A 13,451-nucleotide genomic window follows, 5' to 3' on the forward strand; every position below is an offset into this window, starting at 1 on the left:
TACATTTGCTGATGTCTTGCCTATGCTATAGGTTTGGTTGCTGCAGTAATCAGTGATATCACAGAGTTACTTGTATTACTTACACCATCTCTAACCTTCCCAAAAGGAAATAGCAATAACAGCAGATTATACTCTTCTCTACTGTAAATATGTAAATAAAATGTGGTTAATTAAAATAGTAAGAATTATTTGCTTATCTAAATGCTCAGCTTTATTAGAAACAGTCATAGAGCTTTATAGCAAAAGCTAACACTTGCATTCAATTGCTGACCAGGATAAAACATGCATTTTTAAGTTATCTTTATTATTATTCATATTGCAGATAATTATCAGCTATAAAACAGCATGCTCCAGTCTGAGGACTGACAGATCTTTATCCCTCAGTTTTCCAAGTTGTCTTGGTTTAGTGTTGTATTGTGGTTTTATACCCCTGTGTTTTTATATTTCTGCAACAGTTCTGTAATGGTTTGCCCCTTCACCCCCCATTTTCTCCCAGTGGTTCCACTCTGAGCTTTCCCACCTTTCCCTCAATGCCAATCTCTCCCTGAAAATGCTCAGTCATTCCCCTCTCCCCTCCCTGGCACCCTGTCCATCACCCAGCTCCTCATCCCACTCTCCCAGAGTCTTCCACCTTGGTCATCGAGTGAGTGGACGAGGGCCAGGGGTCCCTCCCTTGAACTTCCCCCATTGGTTTGTGTGTCTGTCTGTCCTTCTGCCTTCCACTCCCCAAATCCCCCCATTGGTTAAAGGGCGTCCCTTCCCCCTTGTTACTGCCCTGGTACTTAAGATGATTGCGAAAGCCTTGAGGGCACTTTTGGCTGTTGGATACAATGGCATTCAGAGCTCCTCAGAGCTCGGATTAAACCTGAGACTTTCCCCAGCCTTGAGTCGACTCCCTCATTGCCTCCTCGGACGCCGCCTCTCCTCCATACAAGGCAGACAGTGAAGCGCTCTGTCTTAGCCGCTCCCCGAATCTCCTCAAGAAACAGGGGAGTGTCCTCTGCAGCTGACCGTGCCTGTGCTGGGCAGGCGAAGACAGGGAGCTTCAGAGTAGGCATGGCGGCAGTTTAGGGCAAATTTGGGAGGAAACTTCCAAAGGGGTCCCTCTAGAAAGCAGATTCAAGCAGCCCTTGCACTGGTTCGGGAAAAGATTTCACCCCATGACACAAGTATAAAGATATTGAATCAAAAAATAATTTAGCACTTGTAAAAATGGATAAACTCTCACACTTTACAATTAAATTCTGATATTCATAATTAAGAGGTATATTTGAGGTCAGGCATTCATCACAGTTCAGTGGAGGACTGGCCTTTCATATAATTTACAGCAATGTGCAATATTAAGATAACATAGTCTTTAGAGAGCAGCTGATCTCCCCCTTTGCAACACCTTTCACTTTAGGCAGAGTACTGCTTGTGAAAAGGACTTTATATTATGACTTACATTAAAATTTATTTTGTATGCTCAGGTCCAATGTATATTATGTATTTAGACATTTCTGAGCTGCTGAACACTGTAATATATGTTACGGAATAATTCGTGCTTATGTAAAATATATATATGTAATAAATGGTGCTTGTATGAAAAAAATACTTAAAAAGTTTTAAATCACAAGCCGCCGCCAGGTAAAGGTTGCGAAACCACAGATGGCAGCAAGCAGAAAGACCTCATTTACAAACGAAAAAGCGTGGCTCTGTGCAGAGATGGGCCCTTTCCTGGAGCATCCAGGAGACACCCAGCGATGAATACACGGGAGATATCTACAATCAGGATAGTCAGAGTGGTCAGGAGCATCATCAGGAACACATCTCAATGCCAGGTTCCCTTAACTCAATATCAGCATTCATTGCTTCCCAGAAACAGCTTTGTCCAGCTCAGCACAGAGAAAAGGAGATGCATGACTATGTGAAGCAAAGAGAGGAATAGGAGAACCTCTGCCTCAGGCAGAAAAAACTGTATAAAAACTGACTGGAAGAGACAGCATTCGTGAACAGAGGTGATCCAATGTGGTAGAGGTCGGATCTCTGTTCATCCAGCACCGATCTCAGGCTCGGCACTGCCTTTTTTATTGTGGCTATCTAAGACCGAATCTCGGTCGTGAAATAAAAATCTATTTTATTAATTATTAATATGGCTTGATCATTTTTAACTATAAGAACACTGCAGCCACAAACTACCACCAGTATCAGCAGGGTAGAAGGTATCTAACAGCTCTGCTGTCTGTATTAGTTCTCAGTACTGCAATCACTGGCAGTGGTTGCACAAAGAGTTAAAGATTTAAGAACTCAGTCTAGGAGAGGTATGAGTTTGAAACCCAGGACACAGCAGTTTTATTTGCTGTAGTGAATAAGAGATAGAGGAAAAGAGGAGAACTACAAAGACACTGGATTGTGAGAGCACACATCAGGTTAATTAGCAAAATAGGTAACTAGCAAGGGAAGATTTGAAGAAAAAGTACCAAGCAGTAAGGTCAAAGGACAAGGCAGCTGTGCCACATGGTCTGCGATTGCAAAACACCATGAAAGTGCTCACCAACATCACTTATGATATTATTTTCCTTTCCTCTGCATTTTATTCCTTGTAGTGTTTCTCCCTTTCTGCAGTCAAATTAAAACTGGTATTGGCAATGCACATTGCAGCTTTTTTCTGGCACACTAGGCTTCTTCCCTCTCCAGGTTATTTATTCCCTTCCCTCAATAGTAAGACATAGCGCTATCCATCACAGTTCAGGGAGTGACACAAAATTAACACAGAGTATGAAGTAAGAAACAAATGTTTGTTAGACAGCAGATGCAGCCTTGCCTTTGGTAACTGCCTCATGTCATGCTCTAGGAGGTGTTGCGGTGTAACCCCCTCCCCCTCCCTTGTGCCTGTGAAGACATGAGCCATTTACCCAGTTTGTTCCTCACAATCTCAACTGAACAGACTTCCTGTGACAGATACCCAGCGCAAGGATTTTTGTCTTCAAGAGAAGACCCTTTATAAAGACACCTTAGTTTGACATAGGTACAGCACTACAGTGAAAAGAAACATACAGTATCCATGGATTGATGTCATGCTACAGTTCAGAGATCAGGAGACCCAAGCAAGAGAAGCTCTGGCTTCTTCATTCATTCTCCTGGATGGGTGAAGGACAGGTGATCCAATTTGAAAGCAAAACTAGTGAGACACTCCAAGTCAGAAATACGATTTATTAGGAAAATGGAAAAGAAACAAAATACATGCAATAATACAAAAGGAAAACCACTGACAGAGTCAGAATACAACTGACACTCTTTTGGTCAGGGTGTTGGTAACAGTCCAAATTGGAATGGCTGCAGTCCTCCTGGAGTGGCAGATGTGGTTCTGTCAGAGCAGTGATCCTGTAGAAGGGTGTAGTCCTCCTTTGAAGATCCAGTGGAAAAAAAGGCTGAGTCTGGTGTCCCAAAAACTCAGATTATATCCAGTCTGGAATGCTTGGCTCCTCCCTCTGGGCAGAACATCTCACAATGGGATGTTATAGTTCTTATCAGTCATGCAGTGACACTCAATGACCCACTATCAGCAGATGTCTCCCCAGAGGGAGGATTAGTTGTGGAAGAGATAAGGAAAACTGCCCACTTAACATCTGCCATACAGATGGCAAATAGAATACATCTTGCCTTGCAATCTGGGACATTATCCACCCCTTATTCTATTTCCATCTGTATCACAATGAAGCCTTACACACTGTTCTCACTTAAGACTAGGTTTCCCTGTGGTACACAACTGATTTCTTGATGGTAGCCCTCAGTTCTTCATATGGATTGTGATGTCATGCTCCACAGAAGCAACATGAACTGTTGACTTTAGGCTCAAAGATATAGCTCTTAAAACGAGGAATGGAAACATTGCATGAGTATGTAAGCTAATACCAGAAAAAAGTCTTGCTTGCCTAAGTTTAAAACAGTGTAGTTTTTGACAAAAACTTCATGATCTTGGGGAAAGACTCACAATAATCTGTATAGAGCCTGATTGGCTTGACTTCATACCTGGTCTTCAGATGTCTAAGATACAGGACGGTGTCAGGAACTTGAACGAGAATTTACCTAATCACCTGCAAGCCGAGTTGGACAGTAGCATATCAGCAAGTCTCTGCAGGTATGGGATATGGTTGTAGTAGCTTTTAATAGGATTCACACAAACACATATATGAATATGCCAGGGCGGTCCTATTGTGGTATGTTTTTAAAGGTATTGGAAACTGATTATGCGCTGCCAGAGGAAGGATTTACTTTCAAAGGTAGGACAGCACCTTAACAATTGAGCAGCTCTTCATGACACTGCAGCTTCGTAACTACCAGGAAAACCATAAGTTAGGGCATCTAGAGATAGAGAATCCTGCTCACAGGTTTAACATTTCATTCTTCCAGTGGCCCTAATAATTGCCAAGAGTCTACAGTAACCAAGATAAACCATTGCATTTATAAAACTAATGCAGGCTCTGGAACCAGATTGCTTCAGTCCAACTTTCAAATTAAACTTTTCTTCACATCACCACCTCTTTATTTATTTCAAATACCGTAATAGTACTACAAAGGTAGTCCAAATTATGTACTCCATTTTTCAGGATCAGGATTTATTCAGATTATGGAAGTGGATTAGCAAAAGTCATGTTGTGATTACACCTCTCTATTTCTACAGGAAGATCTAATAGGCATCACTAACATATTGAGTGACTTCTGCCATGGCTTTTCTTTTGTCTTTTTTTGTTTTGTTTTGTTCTTTTTTGTTGGTTTTTCTTTTTTTCTTCGTGGTTTGTATTTTTTTGGTTGGCTGGTTTTAGGATTTCTTTTACAGCTAAATTCAGAAGGCAAGCCTAAATTAGCATCTTCTCACCCTTAGCCTGATCCATCCCTTTCACTGCGGTTCACAAAGGTGGCAAACTAGCTAGCATGTTACCCAGGGGACTTCGGCACCATCAATGTCCTGACTCAGCCAGACATGTGAGTGCAGGAGCAGCAGGAAACCTTCCCCTATGTTAGCCTTCTTCCTCATACTGCACAAATGTGCTGGTAGTAAGTCTTGCACTGTGTTTGTTCACTGGTCCCTTCTGATTGTGTGACTGGAACAAAGGGAAAATGTAGTAACTGCAGCACTGGAATTTATGAACAGACTAGGCAAAAACCTTCCTGAGGCATTTTTGAAGGGCTGAGCCTGCTTTTGAGCCGCTGTTGATTTATGTGACTTCTTGAGATGATTTCTAGCCCTATTTTGCCATCATTTCATGACACATGGGTTTTGCTGTATTGATCAACTTCTCTCCTTTTAGCAAAGCAGCTTAGCAATTAACAAAGGTGGTCCAGATACTGTGGTCAGTGAGACAGACCACACCATTTCTCTGTGGAGATATCATGTGCAGCTATGACAGCACAATATTGAAACACTGAGCTGTCTGTTTGCCTGGTACACTGCAATCCTTGCTTGGTGCACGGCCAGCAGAGACAACGGTTCTCTAGACAGACTTAGAAGGAGTGCATCACTCCAAAATATGTTCATGAGGAAAATCACATTGCAGTGCTGCATGTGTTTCTACAAAAAACTAGGTCATCTTCCCTCCTCTGCAGTCCTCTTACAAGGCCCACATTTTGTTTTAGGTTTTTCCCTTCATAGTCTCTCCCTAGGCAGCTGTCTGCTAGTGACTTTTCCCCTTCTGCCTACCAGTAAGGACATCATTCAGTTTCCTTCCCACTTCTCTCACGGACAACTTAGCAGTTACCTCTTGTCAGCGGAACATCTCCCCTGAACAGACAGTCACCTCCATCAAAGCTCTTTCCCCCACATATGTCTGGTAAGGCACTTGTGGTAGTCTGTTATTTTACAGTTTGTTCTTCTGTAGTATGTTTTGATATTCCTTGTTATAAGTTTGTAGTGGTTCCATCTCTGTACCCCATTTGGCTTCCCTAATGGTTCAGTCCTGAGTTGTTTACCACAGTTTTCCCCGCCAAAATGTATGTCAATCCACATGTCAATCCACCTGTATACTTCCCTTGTTCCCTTGTCTCACCCCTGTCTGTCAAAGATAGCACACTCCTTTGGGTCTAGAGTGTTCCCTGTCTTTCATCCCTTCCTTGAAGCAGAATTGGATTGTAAGGTTTGCTCCCTCCCCATGTTGGCTTCTATTGGGGAGCTCTTACCCTGCATCCCTCCCCTAATGCCCTCCTGTTGGTCAAAGGTTGTGTCCTCCCCATGTTCCCCCCATCCCTATAAAAGTAGCCCCTTCAGGTTCAGATTTGTCACTTGCTCTGCCCCCACTTCAGGATTCAATCTTTGGAGACTCAGGCAAGTGTCCCTCCCTTACTCCTTTGCCTCAGTTTCTTCGTGCCCTGTGCCTCTGCTGTGCTACCCACGCCGCAGCAATCACCGCCACCCGCAACAGTCTCGGCAGAGACTCAGAGGCGGCCACTCACGTGGCCACTCTGGCCACAAACAGGACAGTGAGCTGGTGAACCTCCATCCCGTGGCCAACGAGAGCCAGGCACAGGCACTCGTTTTGCATGCCAGCTGTTAAGTAATTTCTCCAAGTAGTCATTAACATCAATAACAGGTATCACTTCTATATAAACACAATATCCAGCCACGTGCAGATTTTGCCCTCTGGTTCATTGTTCAAATATGTACTTTTTTTTTCTTTCTCTCAGAAAACAGGCTTTTTTGCGATCACGTCACTTGTCGTCGTAAATGAGCATCTGCAAGGGCTTGTAACTTCCTTTTTCATGGAGAAAGAGTACCAACACAACGTGGTCACAAATGATACATTACAGAGTGAAGACCCACAGCAAATTATGTAAATATTGAATGTATGTAGTGTTTTCAAATAACTTTCATCTTTTTTCATTAAATATACTTTTTTTCTATCCAAGTGCTTTTGCTTTTATTTTGTACCTGTGTGGTTGCTGATGACACGTCTTTCGATACTTGAATTGTTCATGCTGTGACCATATTGCACCGTTCTTTCTTGATCAAAATATGTTTTACCCAGAGAAAGTCATCCAGAGAAAACTTCCATATCTTTTATATTCTTTGAACTCTACACGGTCCTCATTCATACTAAGGTTATATGAGAATATGAGAATCAAAACAACTCCCTTAGAATTTTGTTCTTTTTAGGTTAATATTTTCCTTTTTAGTATTTATTAAATTGATCACTTTCTAATTCTAAGAATGTTTCATAAGAGCTACATGAAAAACAAGTTTTACAGAGTTAACTGACTGTGTTGGTTCAGCACAGCCTGGTTTTTGGTAGCAGGGAGGCTACTGTGAGAAGATGCTAGAATCTTCCACCATGTCTGACACAGCTAATCTCTGATGGCTCTGAAGATGGACATGCTGCTGGCCCAATTAGAAAGGCTGGTAATGCCTTTGTGATGACATATTTAAGAAGACAATCAAAACAGTGCAGGTGGAGTTATTTTCCAGGGGTGGTGAAGCACCACCACTGGGAGCCATCCCCGGCGCGGTGCATGGCAATGCACTGCTGCAGCTGCCACCATCTCGGTGCAGCCCGTGGCTTCTCCTTGCCTGCCTGGCTGCCCTAGCCAGCCGCACTGCAGGTGAAAAGGCAGGCAGCAGTGGCGGCAGCTTCTCCTTCCCGGCACACCGCATGAAGAAAGGTGTTAAATAGCACCAGCACCATGGCAGCCACCACTGCCTGTGCAATGGCAGTGGGGTTGCCTGGCTGGCAGCAGAAGCATGACAAGTGATTCCCCGACACAGAACCTAGACAAAATCAACTTCTTGGCACTGCAGGACCTTGCAAGAATCTTTGAATTAGTGGAACTTGTTGACAGTGGTGCCTATAAGCAGCAGTTTTTCTTCTAGTCAGAGAAGAGGAGGAAGTGAGGACATGTGAGGGAAAACAACATGCTGACACCAAGGTCAGTGGAAAAGAAAGAGGAGGAGGAGGTGCTTCAAGTGCCAGGGCTAAGATTCTTCTGCAAGCCATGGTGAGGACCATGATAAAACAACCTGTCCCCTTGCAATGCACAAAGTCCATGGGGGATGCAGAGATCCACTCACAGCCCATAAGAAAAGTGGTCATGCTGAAGCAGGTAGATGTTAGAGAAAGCTGTGGTCTAGTGGGAGACCCAAAGGGAGAGAGAGAGGGCCTTTGCTTCCAAACTAGAGCAGCCTATTCTTTGAGGACTGCACCCCGCGGATAAGTGATCCATGCCACAACAGTTTTGAGAAGACTGTTTGCCTGTGGTAGGAACCCCACAGCATAGCAGAGAATGACTTGTCTCTGTGAGCAAACAAAAAAAGATCTTGAGTGATGAGCTGCCCAAAACCACCATGCCCTGTCTCCCTGTGCTGTCTGTTGGAAAGAGGGATGGGCTGGGGGAAAAAAAAAGGTATTTTAAAGACTTATTTTACTTCTTATTATTCTCCTCTGACTCTGTTAATAATAAATATATACCTTTAAATTTGAACCTGTTTTGCTGTTAGAGTGTTTTTTTCTTCCAATCCTTATCTCAACCCATGAGCCTTTTGTCAATCTTTTTTCCCTCTCCTCTGCCCAAATATAGTGAAAGAAGGTGAGTGAATTACTTTCATGGGTACCTGGTGTTTGGCCAGTATCAAATCACAACACTGACTTAACAGAACCCTTGCAACACAATAAAGTGCTATACTTTGGCATTGAGGTAGGAACCTTGACATAAAAATACTTAAGATAATGGGAATAGAGATAGAGCCACACTACTTCTCAAAACATTTTGTAAGAAGCTTTAAAGAATGGTAGATTCATAGAATGACTAGGGTTGGAAGACACCTTAAAGATCTCCTAGTTCCAGCCTCCCTTCTCTGAAGAGGGATGCCTTCCACTAGACCAGGTTGCTCAGAGCCCCATCCAGTCTGGTGTTGAACGCTTCCAGAGATGGGGCATCCACAGCATCTCTGGAAAACCAGTTCCAGTGTCTAATTACCCTCACAGTAAAGAATTTCTTGCTAACATCTATGCTAAGTATTCTTTTTCACTTCATTCTCCCGTGTCCTATCACTACATGCTCTTGTAAATAGTCTCTCTCCATCTTTAAGTTCCCTTCAGGTAGGCCACAATTAGATGATCCCAAAGCCTCCTCTTTTCCAGGCCCAACAATCCCAATTTTCTCAGCCTTTCCTCCTGGTACAACCGTTGTCCCATCCCTCTAATCAACTTGTTGATCCTTCTCTGGACATGCTCCAACAGGTTCATGTCCCCTCCTGTGCTGGGGACACAAGGGCTGGACACAGAACTCCAGGTGGATGTCAGAGCCTGAAATGTTGTAATTCATGGCTCAAACATTGTCATAAACATCTTTCCCATTATGGCAAAATTGTATAACAAAGCTGCACCACCAAAGCTTACCCTGAATCAGAATCCTGACTGAAACCCTGAATGGTGAGTTAAAACCACCTAAGGCTATTCAAGATAAGAAAAGTGAAACTATTGTTCAAAGCATGTCACACCTAGGAAGTAATGGATAAGGCTGGGAGAACATTCACTGAAGCACCAAGCCCAGCAGCTTCGGGGTGGAGGCCACAGCTCCACGCTCATCTGTTGCCAGGTTTGCACAGACACCCCACCAGGGGGGAGAAGGAAGGTTTTGGGTGCATGTGAAAACCTCTGGTCAGAGGCAGTGACTAGCTCCCCCACCCCAGGAAAGTCACATCTACACAACATTCATGTGAGGGGTACCTGAGGGGGTGTCATGGCCCAGCAAAGGCCCTCCTAAAGGGTTCCCCAGACCCTGCACCAGAGCACTGCATGTGATGCAAAATAATGCAGATGATCCAAAGTCGAACCTGGCCGTGGCTCTTCTTGAGAGACAACTCTCCATACTCAATCAACCTCCTGATGCAGAGGGAAACCCCTCTGCCACTCCTTCCTCCCCTGTACTTTCTGAACAGCCTGTAGCCTTCCACAGCTGCACTCCAGACATGGGATTCATCCCACCGAGTTTCAGTAATGGCAACAAGGTTGTAACTTTCTAGCAGCTTCCAACTCCTGCATCTTGCCCGTGCTGTGAGGATTGGTATAAAGGCACCTCAGTTGGACTAGTTAGCAGTGCCACCTTCCTAGAGGTGCATCCCTCAATTCTTTTGAGATATTTCCCTGGTGTTCCTCTGTTGGCTCCTCAGGAGTCTCTGGCTCATCTCTGTAAGACGGCAGGTGTGCTCCAGCACAGTTCAGACTCTGAGGGCCCTTGCCAGCACCCTGTCTTTCTAATCTTTGCTTCCCATACTACAGCTTGCCAGGGACAAGACTGATACTGTCCCCCTCTCCCATCATGTCTAGTTTAAAGCTCTGCCAGTGAGCCCTGCTAGTTCCCAAGCAGACTCTTCTCCTCTGCTGAGGAAAGTGAGTCCCATCTGATGTCAGCACATCTAGTGCTGTGTGGGCCTTTCTATTTTTAAAAATTAGCTCAGTTGGTTAGCACATACTGCTGATAACACTATGGTCAAGGGTTTGATCCCCATACAGGCCATTTGCCTAAGAGTTAGACTCAATGATACTTGTGAGTCCCTTTCTAGTCAGAATATTCTATGTGATTTTGTGTATTCTGTGCTCTCCAAACAGACTGGGCTTTGTAAACTGTCAGTGTCACAGCAGATTTCCCATAAGCATGATCATGGCTCAACCTTTGTGTTCCTGGGTTCTTCCTAACCTACGAATCTACAATTATAATTACTTTCTAGTAATGCCCACAATTATGCTGTTATGTACAGGCGGTATTCCTCTGCCAGCGCAATCAGGCCAAGTACCTCTGCCCACAGTCTGTTCTGTTCAGCCCATGGGCACAGCAACAAGAGGAAAAAAAATATCAGTATCTGAGTCTTCAGACTGTCACCAGCTGTGGAATCCTTTGAACCCCATCGGGAATCCTTTGAACCCCATCGGGAAATCCCCAGGTCCTTACCCTGGAAGAATATACCATAGAGTCTTCACCTTGGCTGAAAGCAGAGACTTCCCTATGGAGCATCCCAACACGGATCCACCCCAGTTTGCCTTCCCTGTATGTCCCAAATTCTCGTAGTTTCTCCTTCCCGTTTCCTCATTGGTTCTGGTATGGCTAGCGGCCAGCCCCACCTTCCCTGTAGGCCAATACCCTTTGCCCTGCCCCTTGTACTGCCCCTGTGGCCTCAGACCATTGGCCCCTACTTAACCTTGTGCACACCACATGGCCTAGTCTTTTGTGGCTGATTTCCCCTTTGGCGTGCTGGAATAAACCTTCGCTGGAATTTATCATACAAAAGGCCCTTCTGCCTCTCTTCACTGAGCTAGCCATGGTGAGGGTGGTGTGTGGACTTCACTTCTTTGAATGTTTACCCAAGCAGCTTTTCCACAGGAGATGCTTATTGGGAAACAAATAGCAGCATCCACCATCTAAACCCCCACACTGCTACAACCAGCTACTTCATATCCATCTCCCAAGGAAGGATCAGCAGTGTTCATGTCCTATACAAATACCTACAGCTTCTCCAATTGCTCCTTAAACATCTATTTTCATGAAGATACTGACCCTCCACAGTCTACTCCCGTGTTTCCTGCACCTACCCTCTCCAAATGCCCTGTATCTTTGCACACTTCCTTCTACATACTTGCATCATATTCATATCTACCTCACACTGGTTTTTAAGGCTAAGTCTCCCTCCATACATGCCTTTTGTTTTTTCCAACTGCTGGTAATCCTCATTGGTACTCTCTAAAGGAAAGGATTTCTTCCTGTTTTACAGAATTTTTTCAGAATGATTTTGGGTTTTTCTTTTTAATGAGGTGATGTCTTATTGTATTATATTTGGCTCCTGATCCACGCTATCCTTCAGTTCTTGTACTAAGAACTTCTTTCCTGGTTATTCTGCATTCGGCATTGTCAGTAATAACTATATAGATTTAATACATTGTTCTTGTTTTTGTTCTTGGTTTTTTTCCACAATTCAGCCAACCACCTTTGAATTTTAGACTTCTTTCTCAAGGTATCCACAGATCTTCCCAGACTTTATCAGTAACTTCTATGTGCGCACTGCTGAGCAATTAGACAGAAGGTGATCCAAGAAGGACTCTGCTGAAGTCCACTTTATACCTTTTTCTGATTTTATAATGGATCACCTAGGACAGCTCAGGAACAGCTTTTCAAACAATTTTTCACAAATCCATAGACAGAACTTCTATCAAAAACAGATTTTCCAGCACTTCTATAATGATGTCCTGTCAAACCATGCTAGAATGCTTATGTGTCAAAATCTTAACAGTACAGTTTCTTCTACAGCCACATGGACAGAAAATATCCTGTTGTAGAAGGAAACTAAATTAGGCAGACACAACTTGTTTTTAACCAACACCTACTCACCTCCTCACTACATGCTGGAAGTTTACAAACAGGTTTTTATGGTTCCTGAGTTTGTGACATGGAAGTCACCTCCTTCAAACTGCAGTCTTTATCAGCTTGCACTTTCTCAGCTTGTGTTTAACTGACAGCCTGGAGCATAGCAATACAAGACATTGCCAATCAACCTCCTGGGAGAGTTTCTGCCTTGTAAGTTTGGAGCAAAATGTTGATCTCTGTGTGTTACAGAAGAAAGTAATTCCTCTATTTCTGGAACAGAAGCATGTGAAATTCCTTCCATGTGTAAGGAGCTCCAGATGCTGTAGCTGATACAAAGCACAGGAAAAGCGAATCTAGAACTGAGCACTGCTTTGATTTCCTTCCTGGTTAAGTTCTCTATTATTTTAACAATAGCTTGTCTCAGAGTCCTGGCTTTTCTACCTGACCATCTTTTGCACAGCTTGTAGAAAATTACCTCCAAGGCTCTGCCTTTGTCAGATTTGGACAAAATAAGCATGGAGCTCTGAAGCTATCAGGGAAGTGCAGTGATATAATGATGCTCCTCTCGTCTCCATGGGAAACCACATCCATAAATTCCACATAAGAGCAGACTGAGTGACACAACAATGTATAAACCAACCCACCAGCTGTTTTTGAATTTTTAGCAGCTACAGACATTAATTCTGAGTGAGTAATATTCTTGAATTACAGCTATGCTTTCACACAACAGCTATTTCTAGCTTGATTATAATTGCTTATGAGGATCCATGAATGTCTCAAAAATGGTCTTTTACATGAAGTGAGAGGAACCATGGTAAAAGGGAAGCAGGAGGAGAAGGGCAGGTGCAAGGCTACTATGTAGTCACAATCTCACTCCCTTAAGTTCCAAGCACAGTCTTAGGTAACATACATGAAGATGAAGATCCCCACTTTGTTCTCCCCGATGTACACACTCTGACCCAGTTTTGTCTATTTGTGGAAATACAGGCCACTAATTTTTAACCATTTCTTGCTACTTGTCTTTGTTGATTCACAGGCTTACAGTTTTTAAATATATGTTCTAGTTGCAAAAACCAGTTTGATATGCAAAGTAATCACTACCTCACTAATTAATGATATTCTATCCA

General features: G+C 43.5%; 1 protein-coding gene across 1 annotated transcript in view; it reads left to right on the plus strand.

Moving 5' to 3' along the window:
* The window catches only part of SLC24A2 (solute carrier family 24 member 2), a 135,884-nt gene extending 127,414 nt beyond the window's left edge, over positions 1-8,470 (plus strand). The window contains exon 11 of the mRNA XM_053931625.1: positions 6,661-8,470. Within this exon, the coding sequence (XP_053787600.1) occupies positions 6,661-6,700 (40 nt within the window). The 3' untranslated portion in view covers positions 6,701-8,470. The remainder of the gene's footprint in view (positions 1-6,660) is intronic.
* The last annotated feature ends 4,981 nt before the right edge of the window (positions 8,471-13,451 follow it).

This window comes from Vidua chalybeata, chromosome Z, assembly GCF_026979565.1.
Source record: "Vidua chalybeata isolate OUT-0048 chromosome Z, bVidCha1 merged haplotype, whole genome shotgun sequence".
Lineage (NCBI taxonomy): Eukaryota > Metazoa > Chordata > Aves > Passeriformes > Viduidae > Vidua > Vidua chalybeata.